The 15944-nt window shown below is 32.8% G+C and overlaps 1 protein-coding gene across 1 annotated transcript; it reads left to right on the plus strand.

The window, feature by feature from the left end:
- Positions 1-1907: 1907 nt before the first annotated feature.
- LOC126976044 (uncharacterized) lies at positions 1908-15119 on the plus strand. The gene is made up of 7 exons (XM_050824187.1): positions 1908-1991; positions 4821-5648; positions 7893-8057; positions 8887-9051; positions 11136-11300; positions 13460-13624; positions 14922-15119. The coding sequence occupies exons 1-7, from the start codon at positions 1932-1934 to the stop codon at positions 15117-15119; spliced, it is 1746 nt and encodes a 581-aa protein (XP_050680144.1). The 5' UTR covers positions 1908-1931.
- Positions 15120-15944: the final 825 nt, after the last annotated feature.

A 15944-nucleotide genomic window follows, 5' to 3' on the forward strand; every position in this document is an offset into this window, starting at 1 on the left:
ACTAAACAGGAATAAATAATTTTGATACTTTTCCCATTCTTTTGCCTTACCGGTTATTATGTAGGTAATGTTTTTGGTTTTTCGATTTAATACAGTCATTTATTACATAATTCTTATACACACATTATTTGACATGGAGTTTATGCAGTGAAATGTATTATTTAAAATTGTTACTTCAAAGGGATTATATTATCAGAAAATAGAGTATTGAAGGGGTAACAAATGTAACAGTGCAAGAAAAATATACATTACTGCTACTTGGCAGAAATTGGCGCCGTTATGGTACCCATAATCTATCCGGCATCCTGTGCAAAGGAGCCTCCCACTGGTAAAGGTTCTGAGCGTTATTCGCTGAAGGTTATTCAGGTTTACATTCCGACACCAGCATACTCAGACGAGGAGATCAAAAATGAGATTGACTTTAGTATGTCGACCAAAAGACAGATATTCTATGATGTCTCTGTGATCCACCTAGTGCAAACTAGGAGCGATAGTAAGATCGAATGATAAACGGTCTCGACTGGTGAAGTCTACGCTCTGACCTGCACCCATCCAGATTAAAAACTCGGAAAACTTTCAACTCGAATGGCAAAACCGCCTCGAATGCCTCGGTGACACCGTTTATGTGGACAAGTACAATAACAGGTTTGTGGCAGCTGTTCAAATGGCAGTGTCTAAGTTCTTCAGGACCAGCCATTCATAAAGAACCGGAAAAATTTCATACTCTACCCTCAAATTTATCGATGTAAGACGCCAAATGGCCCTTCAGTCCCCGGACAATGCTTCCCCATATAGGTAGCTAAATAGACAGATCTCCAAGTCATTGACTCGCGATATACACCGCAATACAACGCCATATAACAACAAGGAGCCGGGTGATAGTTGAATCACAGCCGAGCTTATGAGAGCTGGTGGTACGCCTGTGCCTAAGATCCTACTGTTCTTCAAAAAGAGCAATAAAACTTTTTTGAAAAACTTCAGAACCATATCACTTCTGAGCTATTTTTCTAGGGTTAATTTCTTCCGAAAAGACTTTAGCACCACATACATACGCTGCGGCGGTTAAGCTGAAGACCGAGGAATATAACCAGGCACTTTGCTTGGCGTTCGTGGACTGTGCGAAAGCATGATTGATTCATTTTCGATATGTATATCGAAGCGTTGAAGTGTTTTAATGAAACCAACACCATGTCAGTCCGTTTCCAGTTATCGAAGATTTCTCGAAGATTGAATTACGCGTCATTTGTGGAAATCCATAATTATACAAAAATGTTTTGAGTTTACTTGAGTGTAATTTCCGCTAAGATTTGTCTTTTTAATTTAAAGGGTTCACTGGTTCAAGTTCCTCATTAATATGCTAGTGATTTTAAATACATCCACAATATTTCTTTTACTGTTTATATAATATTATGTTTAAAGTTATTAATTAATGATGGTACTTTTTCATATTCAATGAGATTAGTGCCAGGTTTTTTTTGCAAAAGCCATTAACCTTATGAAAGGCTTTACTTCTTGCCTTAATTTAAAATTAGGGGATTCATTATTCGGTCCCCGAGAATCCCGCGCACCCGTACCTAAAGCGCAGGGTAGACACGCGGCTAGAATGAGAGCCAAACCTCTATTTACATAAGTTTACTATCTATACTTTGTGCAATATATAAAACACAAATACTTTTATATTTTTGTAGTTGTTATAAATTACACGATAAAACAAGAATACTTGCCAAAATACGTAAGCATAAAAAATATAAGAATGAAGCCGAACTAACAAGATGGAATATAGATGCTGTAATAACATTGTATATATAAAATGATTACACGCCAATAAAAGTAGCTTCTATAAACCGTATCGATAAAATGTTGCGATTAAGCACGGCAATTATATGTATGCACTATATAATGTTTGACAACACTAGAGTATTTCAGTCAAAATGAGGTTTTATATTTTGTTATTGCTGGCTCTATTTGCCGTTTGTGCTGCTGAAGAATTGGTAAGATTTATCTAAATACTAGCTGATGCCTGTGATCCTTCGTCCGTGTACATAAAGGATTTTTGAAAAATATAATAAGCAAGTTTGGAATTGTAGATTATCTCATGTCCTATTTCAGTTCCGATTCCCGTTTTAGCTCCCGTTCCCAAAATATTGTATTAAACTAAACTTGTTTTGCCCACTACTCGGTTAAGTCGAGGTAGTAAGGCTTTTATTGAGCGATGTATATGCTTCTACAATATGATCCCAGAAAATGTACAAAACTAATTTGTTACGAAATTTCAAAGAATCGTTAAAAAACATTTCTGTGGGAAAGGTTAAATAGTATAAGCGATTTTCTTAATGATACCTATAGTCGGAAATACAATTCGAGATCAAAAATGAAAAGAATGGTGTTGCCAACAACAATTAATAACCATTTTCATTGTGCGTGTTGAAATATACTAAAATATCATTTTAAAGTAGTTAAAAGATACTGAAATATCAGTTTAAGTGTAGTCTATATAAATATAATTAAATATTGCACAACATTTTCTCTTTCTAATATAGCATAAAATACATCCAAAAATTAAAACCTAAATTTATTGTCCAAACTTGGCTTTGACATTGCCAATAAGATAGAAGCTCTAAACATTTAGCTGGTCTACAGAAGAAATACGCATGACTAAGTATGAGTGGTCGCCATATTGTTTTGTTCATTCAGTTTCTGACGATCATCGTGATTGAATGTGCTCTTCTTGCATTTCATTTATATATTAAACTATATTTTATATGTTTATATAATTAACATTGGTCAATCAACGTGTGTATTAATAAGATATACCTATACTACATATATACCTAAATGTTTATGTAGCGGTATATTGTGTATCTTATATTTGCAAAAAAGTGGAAAGTGGATACTTTGCTTATAAACAAATGAAGATATTATGATTACAGTTAATGATAGTAAATACTTTTACAGGTCACACAACATCGAAAATGTGGTTTGATACTCAAATTAAAACTCCTAAATAAGCCTTCTTAGAGTGCCTTACCACAGGCTTCAAAGCTCGAACCAGAAAAAGAAGGCGTCTTAGGCGATATTATATCTCTTATAGGCAGCGAGGACGGTTTTGTAGATGGAGCATTATCAATGTTCGAATCCAAAAAAACACGGAAAATTCGCTCATTATGAAAAGTGGTTAAAGGGCATACTGCCGAAGCTAAAAACCAATTGGGTATTTGTCCCTTACCACTGCCGAAGGTCACAATCGAACCCCACAACTTTCCGACGGAAAGCGCAAATTGTTGAATAGCTCATATCCAAAAATATAAATTATGAAGAAAATACGATAAAAGCTCAGTTACTAGAAATCATAAAAAGAGAAAAATTGCTTGGTATAAGTTAGCTGTGGAAAATAAAATTTATTATAAAAGTAACCAATTCCGATTCGTCAAAATCAAGCTCTTCAGACCCTGAATCTCTGACCTGAGACTAAATCTGAAGACCTGAGAGCGAATATTTATATGGAAATTATTTATTTTATGTTTGGTAACCATTATCAAATAAAACATTTGTAAATAATTTATATATACATCTTTAATAATATTAAAAATAAGTTTATTATTAAACTACCTAGAAAAATGTTGACAATCTCTGAATTGTTATTTTGACAATGACATTTCCGACTATAAACTGGGAATGAAGCGAACACCCTCAGGCTCTTTAATTAGAAATGTTACGATATTACATTGTAATCCATATTTTAAATAAAAGCCCGTTGAGTTTCTTGCGCCCGTTCTTCTCAGGTCTGAGGCAGTCTATTTTGAATGGGTGGTATTTTTTGACGTTCAATAAGTGATTTTGAATCCTATTTTGAATGAAAATATTTGAATTTGAATATTAAATTAATCTTATTTCGAGGAAGATTGCTATGGCAAACTAAACCTACAATTGATATAGTTATAACTCATCGATTTGACTTTTAGTTTTTCACAAATACCGCGGGAACCATGGATTTTGGGATCTTATCAGAATCGGTTCAGTAGCTCGGACGTAAAAGCGTAACAACCAAACTTGCATTCACATTTACAATATTAGTAGGGATATTGTGTAATAATTTTGATGCAGGGTTGAAAAGTGTCAACAACAACAAAAGCAGTATATGTAGAAGGAAACCTTGCTTTTTCACTCGAACCATGCATGTAAGATAGCAGAAAATTTAAAAATGGATCTGTTTCGATGTCACTGTTTGCTTACGCCTTTGACTAGGCTATCGTTCGAAAAACAACGGAGTTATGGCCCAAACTCGAGTGAGATAACATATAGCCCAAACTCAACTAATTTTTTTTGTACTTGTGTCCTTAAATCTTCATCAGTAACAGTGCATTTTTGTATTTGCCTTCTCGTAAATTACCTTATCAGCTGACAAGAGCGGTAAGCTGCAAAAGCATCTACATGAGCCGTTTCTTAGACTTGAACGTTTAAATCTATCAATAACGAATGCTCACTTGACTTGTCAGTGAGAGCAAATTTTTTCAAAAGTTTGATATTACTTCTCCCCTTTGCGGCAGCTCTATTCAGCCAATTAAAAAAACGTATAAGTGAGATTAGGTTCAAGAGAACAATTTCATCATTTTTCACCCGTTGGTTGGAGTAAGGGGTCCCTCATAGGATTCCCGTTGCATCGAACCTCAAATGTTGAAGTTTATAATAAGATATGGTACAGCAGTTTACCTAAGGTGACGGTAATTAAATTACTAACTAAAAATTTATTGATATTGTAGAAATAAAGCCCTATGAAACTGCTTAATACTTGCTTTTTGACTTGATTTGAATTTTTGCAGGAGAGCTCAGTTTCAAATGACACCGATGCTGAAGCCCAATCAAGGAAATCTTATAAAAGACATAGAATATCACGAATAATGAAGATTCCATTAAGTGCACGACAATCAGTGTTGAATGCCCAAACCGGTTCGAACGCAGCAGATATTGATAAGAATAATGGCTCCAATCAAGTAATAATGAGAAATTTATTTAATGGTGGTAGGAAGAACAGCATTGAAACAAAATTAGGTGGGCGAATAATATTGACAGAAAACATTGGACCTTATATACATTCCCTTGTTGGAAATGGGAAAAACTCAACACAGGCCAAACAATTGCTTTTTAGCATTAATAGTAATGGTAAATTTGTAGTAAGGGATCCAAAAAAGGATGGTACAGAAAAAGAAACTGAGATAGAGGGAAAAGCATTGGAGATCCTACTGCAGCATTTAAACATAAGTAAAGATGATCTTGGTGAAGGTAGAAGCGGAAACTTGCTGATTATATATTCTGATTTGGAGAAGCCTGCAGTTAAAAATACGCAAACGACTGTAGAAATAATAGAAAAAATAAAAAAGGTGGACAGAATCTTGCTTCGTTTGTTCTTAAAATACAATATTTCGACGAGTATCTACGATAAAATAGTATCAAATAAAACGTTTAGTAAAAACTCTACTGTAGAAGAAACTATAAAAGTAGAACATGAACATTATAAAGCCCTTATCAAAGCCCTCCTCCATCATTTAATTGTGTCAGGCGGGAACAGTAAGAAAGTTATCAAAATTCTCAACAGTATTGTGTCAGAAAACAATATTGAAATCAACGTTGAAAACCTGTATACGAATGAGGTACGTACTTTTAATTTACAAAATATTTTTTTCGTACCGAATTGCTAGCGACTGTGCCAATAGTTAGTCCTACCTACCCACACTATTAATGTTCACCGCAGCAGTAATGTATAATTATGACAAAGTCAATATTTATCAATTATTTATAGTTTTTATCAATTAATTATTATGTTAATTATGTCCACATAATTATCATAATTTACTAAACGAAGACACTATCCCCCTTATTCATATTGGTCCGCTAACTTTAAACAGCCGCTAGGGAGTGTTTTTTCTCATTCTGACTTAGGTCAATAGAAGAAGACAGAGTGAGAATTAGCAATGCTATAATTTAGCAGACTATTATAAATAAGGGGGTATTATTTGTTTATAAATTATGATGTGTACCAAATAACAAATTATAAGAGTGTTAAAAAGTGAGTAAGTAACGGTAATTAGTTAGGTAGGTACTAACTACTAATAAACTTATAAATACGTTTATAATTTATTTTAATGCTTTAATATATGCATCTAGCTTGAAAGAATTGAAAATACGAAAATAAAGATACAGCGTCATACTTAAAAATGTACTGTATGTATCAGTGCTTTTTCGGTCATCATTTTCAGCAGTCTCGGAAAAATGTGAACCATATGATGAACCTGTAGATGGTTTATCAAAAATTTAGTTGTGCTCGAAAAAATTGAGAAATTTTTGACGAAAACAAGTACCTAGTCGGTGGGACGACGCAGATCCACGCAACGCAGGGCAGTGCAGATTTTTTAGTTTAAGTACGTACGATGCGCATGTTTGTGTGAGTGTGTCATTTCGAACGTTTGTAGGTAGTTGTCAGTCAATACTGTTACATATTATGTCTACTGTACCGATGTGCAACGAAATGTTATCGAGTAGCGATAACTAACACAGTGGCCAAGATTACCTACTGAAACTCCACTGTAAACTTGACCGGACTCGCAGTGTGCGCAAGTGTGACCGCGGAACCCAAAACTTCGAACTCTGATCGCTAGACCAGGCGCAGTTGGTTCGGTGCCTATCTTCCTAGACTTAACAAAGTAACCGTACATTTCGCGAATGACGACACATGAGCGAACTTACGTCTTAAGACTAGGTACAAAAAATATAAGACAACCGTCTGAATGACTGCCTTGAGGATTATGTAATATCATTTTTCGCTTCCTTTTAGCGTACAGCTAGACTGCCGTTGGAATCGCAACTACGTTTAAAACGCATGGTAGTGCGCTGGATTCTGGAAAAGCTATTTTGAGCTCCCAGGCCAAGTTGCCTCTAGTACAGACTTTCGCGGCTTTTAGGGGTGCCAACTGGAAGAAACAGATATGTGTCCATTACAGATAAGACGTGGAGTAGAGATTTACAACAAAGAGTGTGAAATTGATGTTCTATTGAGACATAATTGATTGTGGCGTTAAAATATTGACACTATTTAGAAGTAGTCCCCGCGTGCCCCTTGTAGATAGCAACTGTTTTGACAGGAGTAGTCTTGGGTGTTGTCATAATATTATTATGACTAAAATTGGGGTAATTTTTTTAATTAACGGAGTTAAATCGTATGACACAATTTCACATACTGTACAGAAGATTGGGAATGTAAATGAATAAAATACAATAAAGATCACAATTATTGATAATTATATATTAATTAAAGGACCATAATCGCCACCCGACGATATGACAGCTCTTTGTTTATATGTCCCAAAGTTGACATTGGGACAAACAATAAAATGGGTTACGCAATAGAGATGCAAGTTCAATAGCTTTTTCCCGTTCTATATCAGTCTAAGTTGTATATCACCTGTCCTTTCTATTTATAATGAAGTTAGTGACGCTACTTCTGTAGTGTTAATATTCTTAGATTGCGGCTGAGAAAATAGAGCACTTTATTCTATTTCAAAGTACGGTTGGCAAATTTGGCACAGCCGTTTTACATCTAGGTATTTCTCGACTGCTCTGAAGCGGTCTTTACTTAATTTTTTTGTAATCAATTTTAACAAAAAGATTACAGGAATTGAATTTTACCGCAATGTATTTGAAATAGATTTCAGTAAATTTATTTAAAAAAAAACATAAATTAAATCTCATTGTTAACAACATTAATGAATATATGAATATAGGCAACGACTATATAATAGTACAAATATACGTTATTACTTAGTTATTTTATTATTAGTTATTATAACTAGTTATTATAATATTAAAAATTGTTTTTAATAATTGATTTACTGTTACAGATGGAAGAAATATTAAGTGATCATCAAACGGAAAATAAAAATTCTTCAAAAAAATATATTGAAAGTAATGATGCTCTTGTAAGCAGTGACAGCGTCTCTGATGAAAGTTCAAATGATCCTTATGTTATTGAAGAAACAGATCCGTATCAATTGGTACCTCTCTCGGTAGGAACATCTATTCATTCATTTTTTGATCAAACCCATCTATGGTTGGGTCTTAAAAACTGATATTGAGGTTTTTCTTATGCCATTTTTTTTCTAAACTGAATAGTTTACGCGAGAGACACTCCCAAAGTGGTAAAATATGTGCCCCCTCCCTGTAACTTCTAAAATGAGAGAATGATAAAACTAAAAAAAAATATATGATGCAAATTACCATGCAAACCTCCACCGAAAATTGCTTTCAATGAAATCTAGTAAGTATTTTTAATACGTCACAAATCGTAAACCTTCAAGAACTTTTATATTATGTTACTTGCTGCTATGGAAACCTACATGGGCTAGGCCGACTCGCACGTGGCTGCTTTTTTTTTTAATAAAAACATTATGTATCTCAAAAGTTAGGTTAGATAAGGCAAAAAAAATAAGTGCATACTGAATGAGAGCAAGAATTCCCAATAACTACGAATTTACAAGTGATATGGTCACTGTGTGGTGCACCAATTAAAATAAAATTATTGTAAGCAACAAAGAAGCACTTACATGTATAAATTCTAACGGAACTTTATTTTCAACGAGCCGTTTGTATTTATTTTATGTGACTATTTGTGTCGCATAAAAGTGAATTGAATTTTCCTATAATGTATTTGAAATAGATAACAGTATATAACATAAAACAAAACGTAAATTTCATTGTGAACAAAATGAATGAATGACGGCAAAGAATATATAATAGTACAAATATACGTTATTAGTTAGTTATTTTATTTTTAGTTATAATAAATAGTTATTATAATATTAAAAAATGTTTTTAATAATTGATTTACTGTTACAGATGGAAGAAATATTAGGTGATCGTCAAACGAAAAATAAAAATTCTTCAAAAAAATATGTTGAAAGTAATGATGCTCTTGTAAGCAGTGACAGCGTCTCTGATGAAAGTTCAAATGATCCTTATGTTATTGAAGAAACAGTTCCGTATCAATTGGTACCTCTCTCGGTAGGAACATTTCATGTAATTTACACAACGCAAATCGAGTCTCGCAACTCAGTTCTTCTACCGTAAAAAGTTGTGAGATTCATGTTATGTCCAGTCGGTCAATTTATTAAGTCCCTGCAATAAATAAATGAACTTGGCAATCGCACGAAACCGCAATGTATCTTTTTAGGGTTCCATAGCTTTGCCTTTTTTGAAGTTATACTTCTTTTGGCGCGATGGAGAAAAATGATGAGAGTGAATGCATGCAATGAGTGCCAAATTCCAAAAAACGGAACCCTTATAGATTCATGTCTGTCTGTCCGTCCGTATGTCACAGCCACTTTTTTCCGAAATTATAAGAACTATACTGTTGAAACGTCATAAATAGATGAATTCTGTGAACCGCATTAAGATTAACACGAGATTAGAAAAAAAAATAACAAAAAAACAACCGACTTCAAAAACACTATTCCAAAACAAAAGATGTAATATGCACTAAAAGGTATTAAAATAATTGCGTATTTTTATACAATCTAATTAATAAATCTAATTCTAGTTACGATTATTGTTATTTTTGGAATCGGTGCCCTTCCACCGCGACCCGCTCTCGCCTTTCGCCTCATCACAACTCAAGCACATCTCACCTATAAATATGTGTGTAATTACAAACCTATCTTGGATGACACCGACTCCAAAGATTACAATAATCGTAACTAGAATAAGATTTACTAATTAGATCGTAGAAAAATAAGCAATTATTTTGAAGACGGTTGTTTTTTTGTTAAATGTTTTGATTTTTTGATTTTTAGTGAATTTGAAGTACACTAACTAAGAATTTGTCTAAATATGTGTAGATATACAAAATTTTTCAATGCAGCAATGAACGTAAGCGCTTAATTGAAGAGTTCCGTTACTTTGGATTCCGTAATCAGAACCTAACCAAACTCTCACCAAACTATCTTTGAAGTATATCCTTGCCAATAAAAAAAAAAATCAACGAATTCGGTTGGCGCGATATTGAGTTATTCGTATATTTGTCATCCACTTTACTTTACGTATGTATAGCAAATTTAAGACTTTTATGGTTTTCTCATGGATGGCATTGTCAGATATGGACCAAATTACAATGGGACCACACGGGAAGCACCAGCTTTCAAATAAAAAAAGACTTATCAAAATCGGTTCACCCAGTCGAAAGTTTTGAGGTAACAAACATAAAAAAAATACCTACGAATTGAGAACCACCTCCTTTTTTGAAGTCGGTTAAAAAAATCAAATTTTGGGGGTTCCCCATACGTAAAACTGAAACTCAACATTTTTTTTCATCAAACCCATACGTGTGTCATCTATGGATGGGTCTTAAAATATCATATTGAGGTTTCTAATACCAATTTTTCCCAAACTGAATAGATTGCGCGAGAGACACTCCCAAAGTGGTAAAATATGTCCCCTGTAACTTCTAAAATAAGAGAATGATTAATAACCATGCCAACTTCCACCGAAAATTGGTTTGAACGAGATCTAGTAAGTATTTTTTAATATGTCACAAATCGGAAACCTTCAAGAACTTTTATATTATGTTACTTGCTGCTATGGAAACCTTCATGGGCTAGTCCGACTCGCACTTAACCGCTTTTTTAATAAAAACATTATATATCTCAAAAGTTGGATTAGATAAGTCAAAAAAAAAATAAGTACCTACTGAATGACAGCAAGAATTCCCAATAACTACGAATTTACAAGTGATATGATCACTGTGTGGTGCACCAATTAAAATAAAATTATTGTAAGCAACAAAGAAGCACTTACATGTATAAATTCTAACGGAACTTTATTTTTAACGAGCCGTTTGTATTTATTTAATGTGACTATTTGTGTCGCATAAAAGTGAATTGAATTTTCCTATAATGTATTTGAAATAGATAACAGTATATTTTTTTTTTAAAACAAAACGTAAATTTCATTGTGAACAAAATGAATGAATGACGGCAAAGAATATATAATAGTACAAATATACGTTATTAGTTAGTTATTTTATTATTAGTTATAATAAGTAGTTATTATAATATTAAAAAATGTTTTTAATAATTGATTTACTGTTACAGATGGAAGAAATATTAGGTGATCGTCAAACGAAAAATAAAAATTCTTCAAAAAAATATGTTGAAAGTAATGATGCTCTTGTAAGCAGTGACAGCGTCTCTGATGAAAGTTCAAATGATCCTTATGTTATTGAAGAAACAGATCCGTATCAATTGGTACCTCTCTCGGTAGGAACATTTAATGTACTTTACACAAAACAAATCGAATCTCCATCTCAGTTCTTCTACCGTAAAAAGTTGTGAGATTCATGTTATGTCCAGTCGGTCAATTTATTCAGTCCCTGCAATAATTAGATGAACTTGGCAATCGCACGAAACCGCAATGTATCTTTTTAGGGTTCCATAGCTTTGCCTTTTTTGAAGTTATACTTCTTTTGGCGCGATGGAGAAAAATGATGAGAGTGAATGCATGCAATGAGTGCCAAATGGCAAAAAACGGAACCCTTATAGATTCATGTCTGTCTGTCCGTCCGTATGTCACAGCCACTTTTTTCCGAAATTATAAGAACTATACTGTTGAAACGTCATAAATAGATGTATTCTGTAAACCGCATTAAGATTAACACGAGAATAGAAAAAAAATTAACAGAAAAACAACAGACTTCAAAAACACTATTCCAAAACAAAAGATGTAATATGCACTAAAAGGTATTAAAATAATTGCGTATTTTTTTACAATAATTAACTAATTAATAAATCTAATTCTAGTTACGATTATTGTTATTTTTGGAATCGGTGCCCTTCCGCCGCGACCCGCTCTCGCCTTTCGCCTCCTCACAACTCAAGCACATTTCACCTATAAATATATGTGTAATTACAAACCTATCTTGGATGACACCAACTCCAAAGATTACAATAATCGTAACTAGAATAAGATTTATTAATTAGATTGTATAAAAATACGCAATTATTTTAATACTTTTTAGTGCATATTACATCTATTGTTTTGAAATAGTGTTTTTGAAGTCGGTTGTTTTTTTGTTAAATATTTTTTTATTCTTTGATTTTTTGATTTTTAGTGAATTTGAAGTACACTAACTAAGAATTTGTCTAAATATGTGTAGATATACAAAATTTTTCAAAGCAGCAATGAACGTAAGCGCTTAATTGAATAGTTCCGTTACTTTGCCATGGATTCCGTAATCAGAACCTAACCAAACTCTCACCAAACTATCTTTGAAGTATATCCTTGCCAATAAAAAAAGAATCATCGAAATCGGTTGGCGCGATATTGAGTTATTCGTAAATTTATCATCCACTTTACTTTACGTATGTATAGCAAATTTAAGACTTTTATGGTTTTCTCATGGATGCCACTGTCAGGTCTGGACCAAATTACAATGGGACCACACGGGAAGCACCAGCTTTCAAATAAAAGAAGACTTATCAAATTCGGTTCACCCAGTCGAAAGTTTTGAGGTATCAAACATAAAAAACAAAATACCGGCGAATTGAGAACCTCCTCCTTTTTTGAAGTCGGGAAAAAAAAACAAATTTTGGAGATTCCCTATACTTAAAACTGAAACTCAACATTTTTTTAATCAAACCCAGACGTGTGGCATCTATGGATGGGTCTTAAAATATCATATTGAGGTTACTAATACCAATTTTTCCCAAACTGAATAGATTTCGCGAGAGACACTCCCAAAGTGGTAAAATATGTCCCCCCCCTGTAACTTCTAAAATAAGAGAATGATTAATAACCATGCCAACGTCCACCGAAAATTGGTTTGAACGAGATCTAGTAAGAATTTTTTAATACGTCATAAATCGTAAGCCTACAGAAACTTTTATATTATGTTACTTGCTGCTATGGAACCCTTCATGGGCTAGTCCGACTCGCACTGAGCCGCTTTTTTAATAAAAACATTATATATCTCAAAAGTTAGATTAGATAAGTCAAAAAAAAATAAGTACCTACTGAATGACAGCAAGAATTCCCAATAACTACGAATTTATAAGTGATATGATCACTGTGTGGTGCACCAATTAAAATAAAATTATTGTAAGCAACAAAGAAGCACTTACATGTATAAATTCTAACGGAACTTTATTTTCAACGAGCCGTTTGTATTTATTTTATGTGACTATTTGTGTCGCATAAAAGTGAATTGAATTTTCCTATAATGTATTTGAAATATATTACATTACATTTATTTTAAAACAAAATGTACATCAAATTTCATTGTGAACAAAATGAATGAATGAAGGCAAATAATATATAATAGTACAAATATACGTTATTAGTCAGTTATTTTATTAATAGTTATAATAAGTAGTTATTATAATATTAAAAAATGTTTTTAATAATTGATTTACTGTTACAGATGGAAGAAATATTAGGTGATCGTCAAACGAAAAATAAAAATTCTTCAAAAAAATATGTTGAAAGTAATGATGCTCTTGTAAGCAGTGACAGCGTCTCTGATGAAAGTTCAAATGATCCTTATGTTATTGAAGAAACAGATCCGTATCAATTGGTACCTCTCTCGGTAGGAACATTTTATGTAATTTACACAAAACAAATCGAATCTCCATCTCAGTTCTTCTACCGTAAAAAGTTGTGAGATTCATGTTATGTCAAGTCGGTCAATTTATTCAGTCCCTGCAATAAATAGATGAACTTGGCAATCGCATGAAACCGCAATGTATCTTTTTAGGGTTTCATAGCTTTGCCTTTTTTTGAAGTTATACTTCTTTTGGCGCGATGGAGAAAAATGATGAGAGTGAATGCATGCAATGAGTGCCAAATGGCAAAAAACGGAACCCTTATAGATTCATGTCTGTCTGTCCGTCCGTACACGTCACAGCCACTTTTTTCTGAAAATATAAGAACTATACTGTTGAAACGTTATAAATAGATGTATTCTGTGAACCGCATTAAGATTTTCACACGAAAATAGAAAAAAAATTAACAAAAAAACAACCGACTTTAAAAACACTATTCCAAAACAATAGATGTAATATGCACTAAAACGTATTAAAATGATTGCGTATTTTTATACAATCTAATTAATAAATCTAATTCTAGTTACGATTATTGTTATTTTTGGAATAGGTGCCCTTCCGCCGCGACCCGCTCTCGCCTTTCGCCTCCTCACAACTCAAGCACATCTCACCTATAAATATATGTGTAGTTACAAACCTATCTTGGATGACACCGACTCCAAAGATTACAATAATCGTAACTAGAATAAGATTTATTAATTAGATTGTATAAAAATACGCAATTATTTTAAAACTTTTTAGTGCATATCTGTTGTTTTGGAATAGTGTTTTTGAAGTCGGTTGTTTTTTTGTTAACTATTTTTTTATTTTTTGATTTTTAGTGAATTTGAAGTACACTAACTAAGAATTTGTCTAAATAAGTGTAGATATACAAAATTTTTCAATGCAGCAATGAACGTAAGCGCTTGATTTAAGAGTTCCGTTACTTTGCCATGGATTCCGTAATCAGAACCTAACCAAACTCTCTCAAACTATCTTTGAAGTATATCCTTTCCAATAAAAAAAGAATCATCGAAATCGGTTGGTGCGATATTGAGTTATTCGTAAATTTATCATCCACTTTGCTTTACGTATGTATAGCAGAATGTAAGACTTTTATGGTTTTCTCATGGATGCCACTGTCAGATCTGGACCAAATTACAATGGGACCACACGGGCAGCACCAGCATACACGTTACAGCTTATAAATATACGCTATAAGTTAGTTATTTTATTATTAGTTATAATAAGTAGTTATTATAATATTAAAAAATGTTTTTAATAATTGATTTACTTTTACAGATGGAAGAAATATTAGGTGATCGTCAAACGGAAAAACAAAATTCTTCAAAAAAATATATTGAAAGTAATGATGCTCTTGTAAGCAGTGACAGTGTCTCTGATGAAAGTTCAAATGATCCTTATGTTATTGAAGAAACAGATCCGTATCAATTGGTACCTCTCTCGGTAGGAACATTTAATGTAATTTACACAAAATAAATCGAGTCTCGCAACACAACACAACTTTTACGGTAGTAGAACTGATTCTACTACCGTAAAAGTTGTGAGATTCATGTTATGTCAAGTCGGTCAATTCATTCAATCCCTAAAATAAATAGATGAACTTGGCAATCGCATGAAAACGTAATGTATCTTTTTAGGGTTCCATAGCCAAATGGCAAAAACGGAACCCTTATAGATTCATGTCTGTCTGTTCGTCCGTATGTCACAGCTACGTTTGTATTGATTTTCTGTCGCATAAAAGTGAATTGAATTTTCCTATAATGTATTTGAAATAGATTACTGTACATTTATTTAAAACAAAACGTAACAAAATGAATGAATGAAGGCAAAGAATATAATATAATATAATAGTTCAAATATACGTTATTAGTTACTTATTTTATTATACGTTATAATAACTAGTTATTATAATATTAAAAAATGTTTTTAATAATTGATTTACTTTTACAGATGGAAGAAATATTAGGTGATCGTCAAACGGAAAAACAAAATTCTTCAAAAAAATATATTGAAAGTAATGATGCTCTTGTAAGCAGTGACAGCGTCTCTCAAGAAAGTTCAGAAGATCCTTATATTATTGAAGAAACAGATTCGTCTCAAACACCTCACGCGGTAGGAACATCTCATGTAAATTACACAAACCGTTTGTTTAATGATAGTCCAAGAAGCAATCCCACTAAAAAACCTTTTAAATATCCGGTATTAAATGGTTTATTACCTCTGGAAGCTCATGGTACATTAACAGCTAGACCTCCAGTATATGTCCCAGTTCCTGCTTACATATCACCTCATAAAAATTCG

Source organism: Leptidea sinapis, chromosome 39 (genome assembly GCF_905404315.1).
Source record: "Leptidea sinapis chromosome 39, ilLepSina1.1, whole genome shotgun sequence".
NCBI classification, from domain to species: Eukaryota; Metazoa; Arthropoda; class Insecta; order Lepidoptera; family Pieridae; genus Leptidea; species Leptidea sinapis.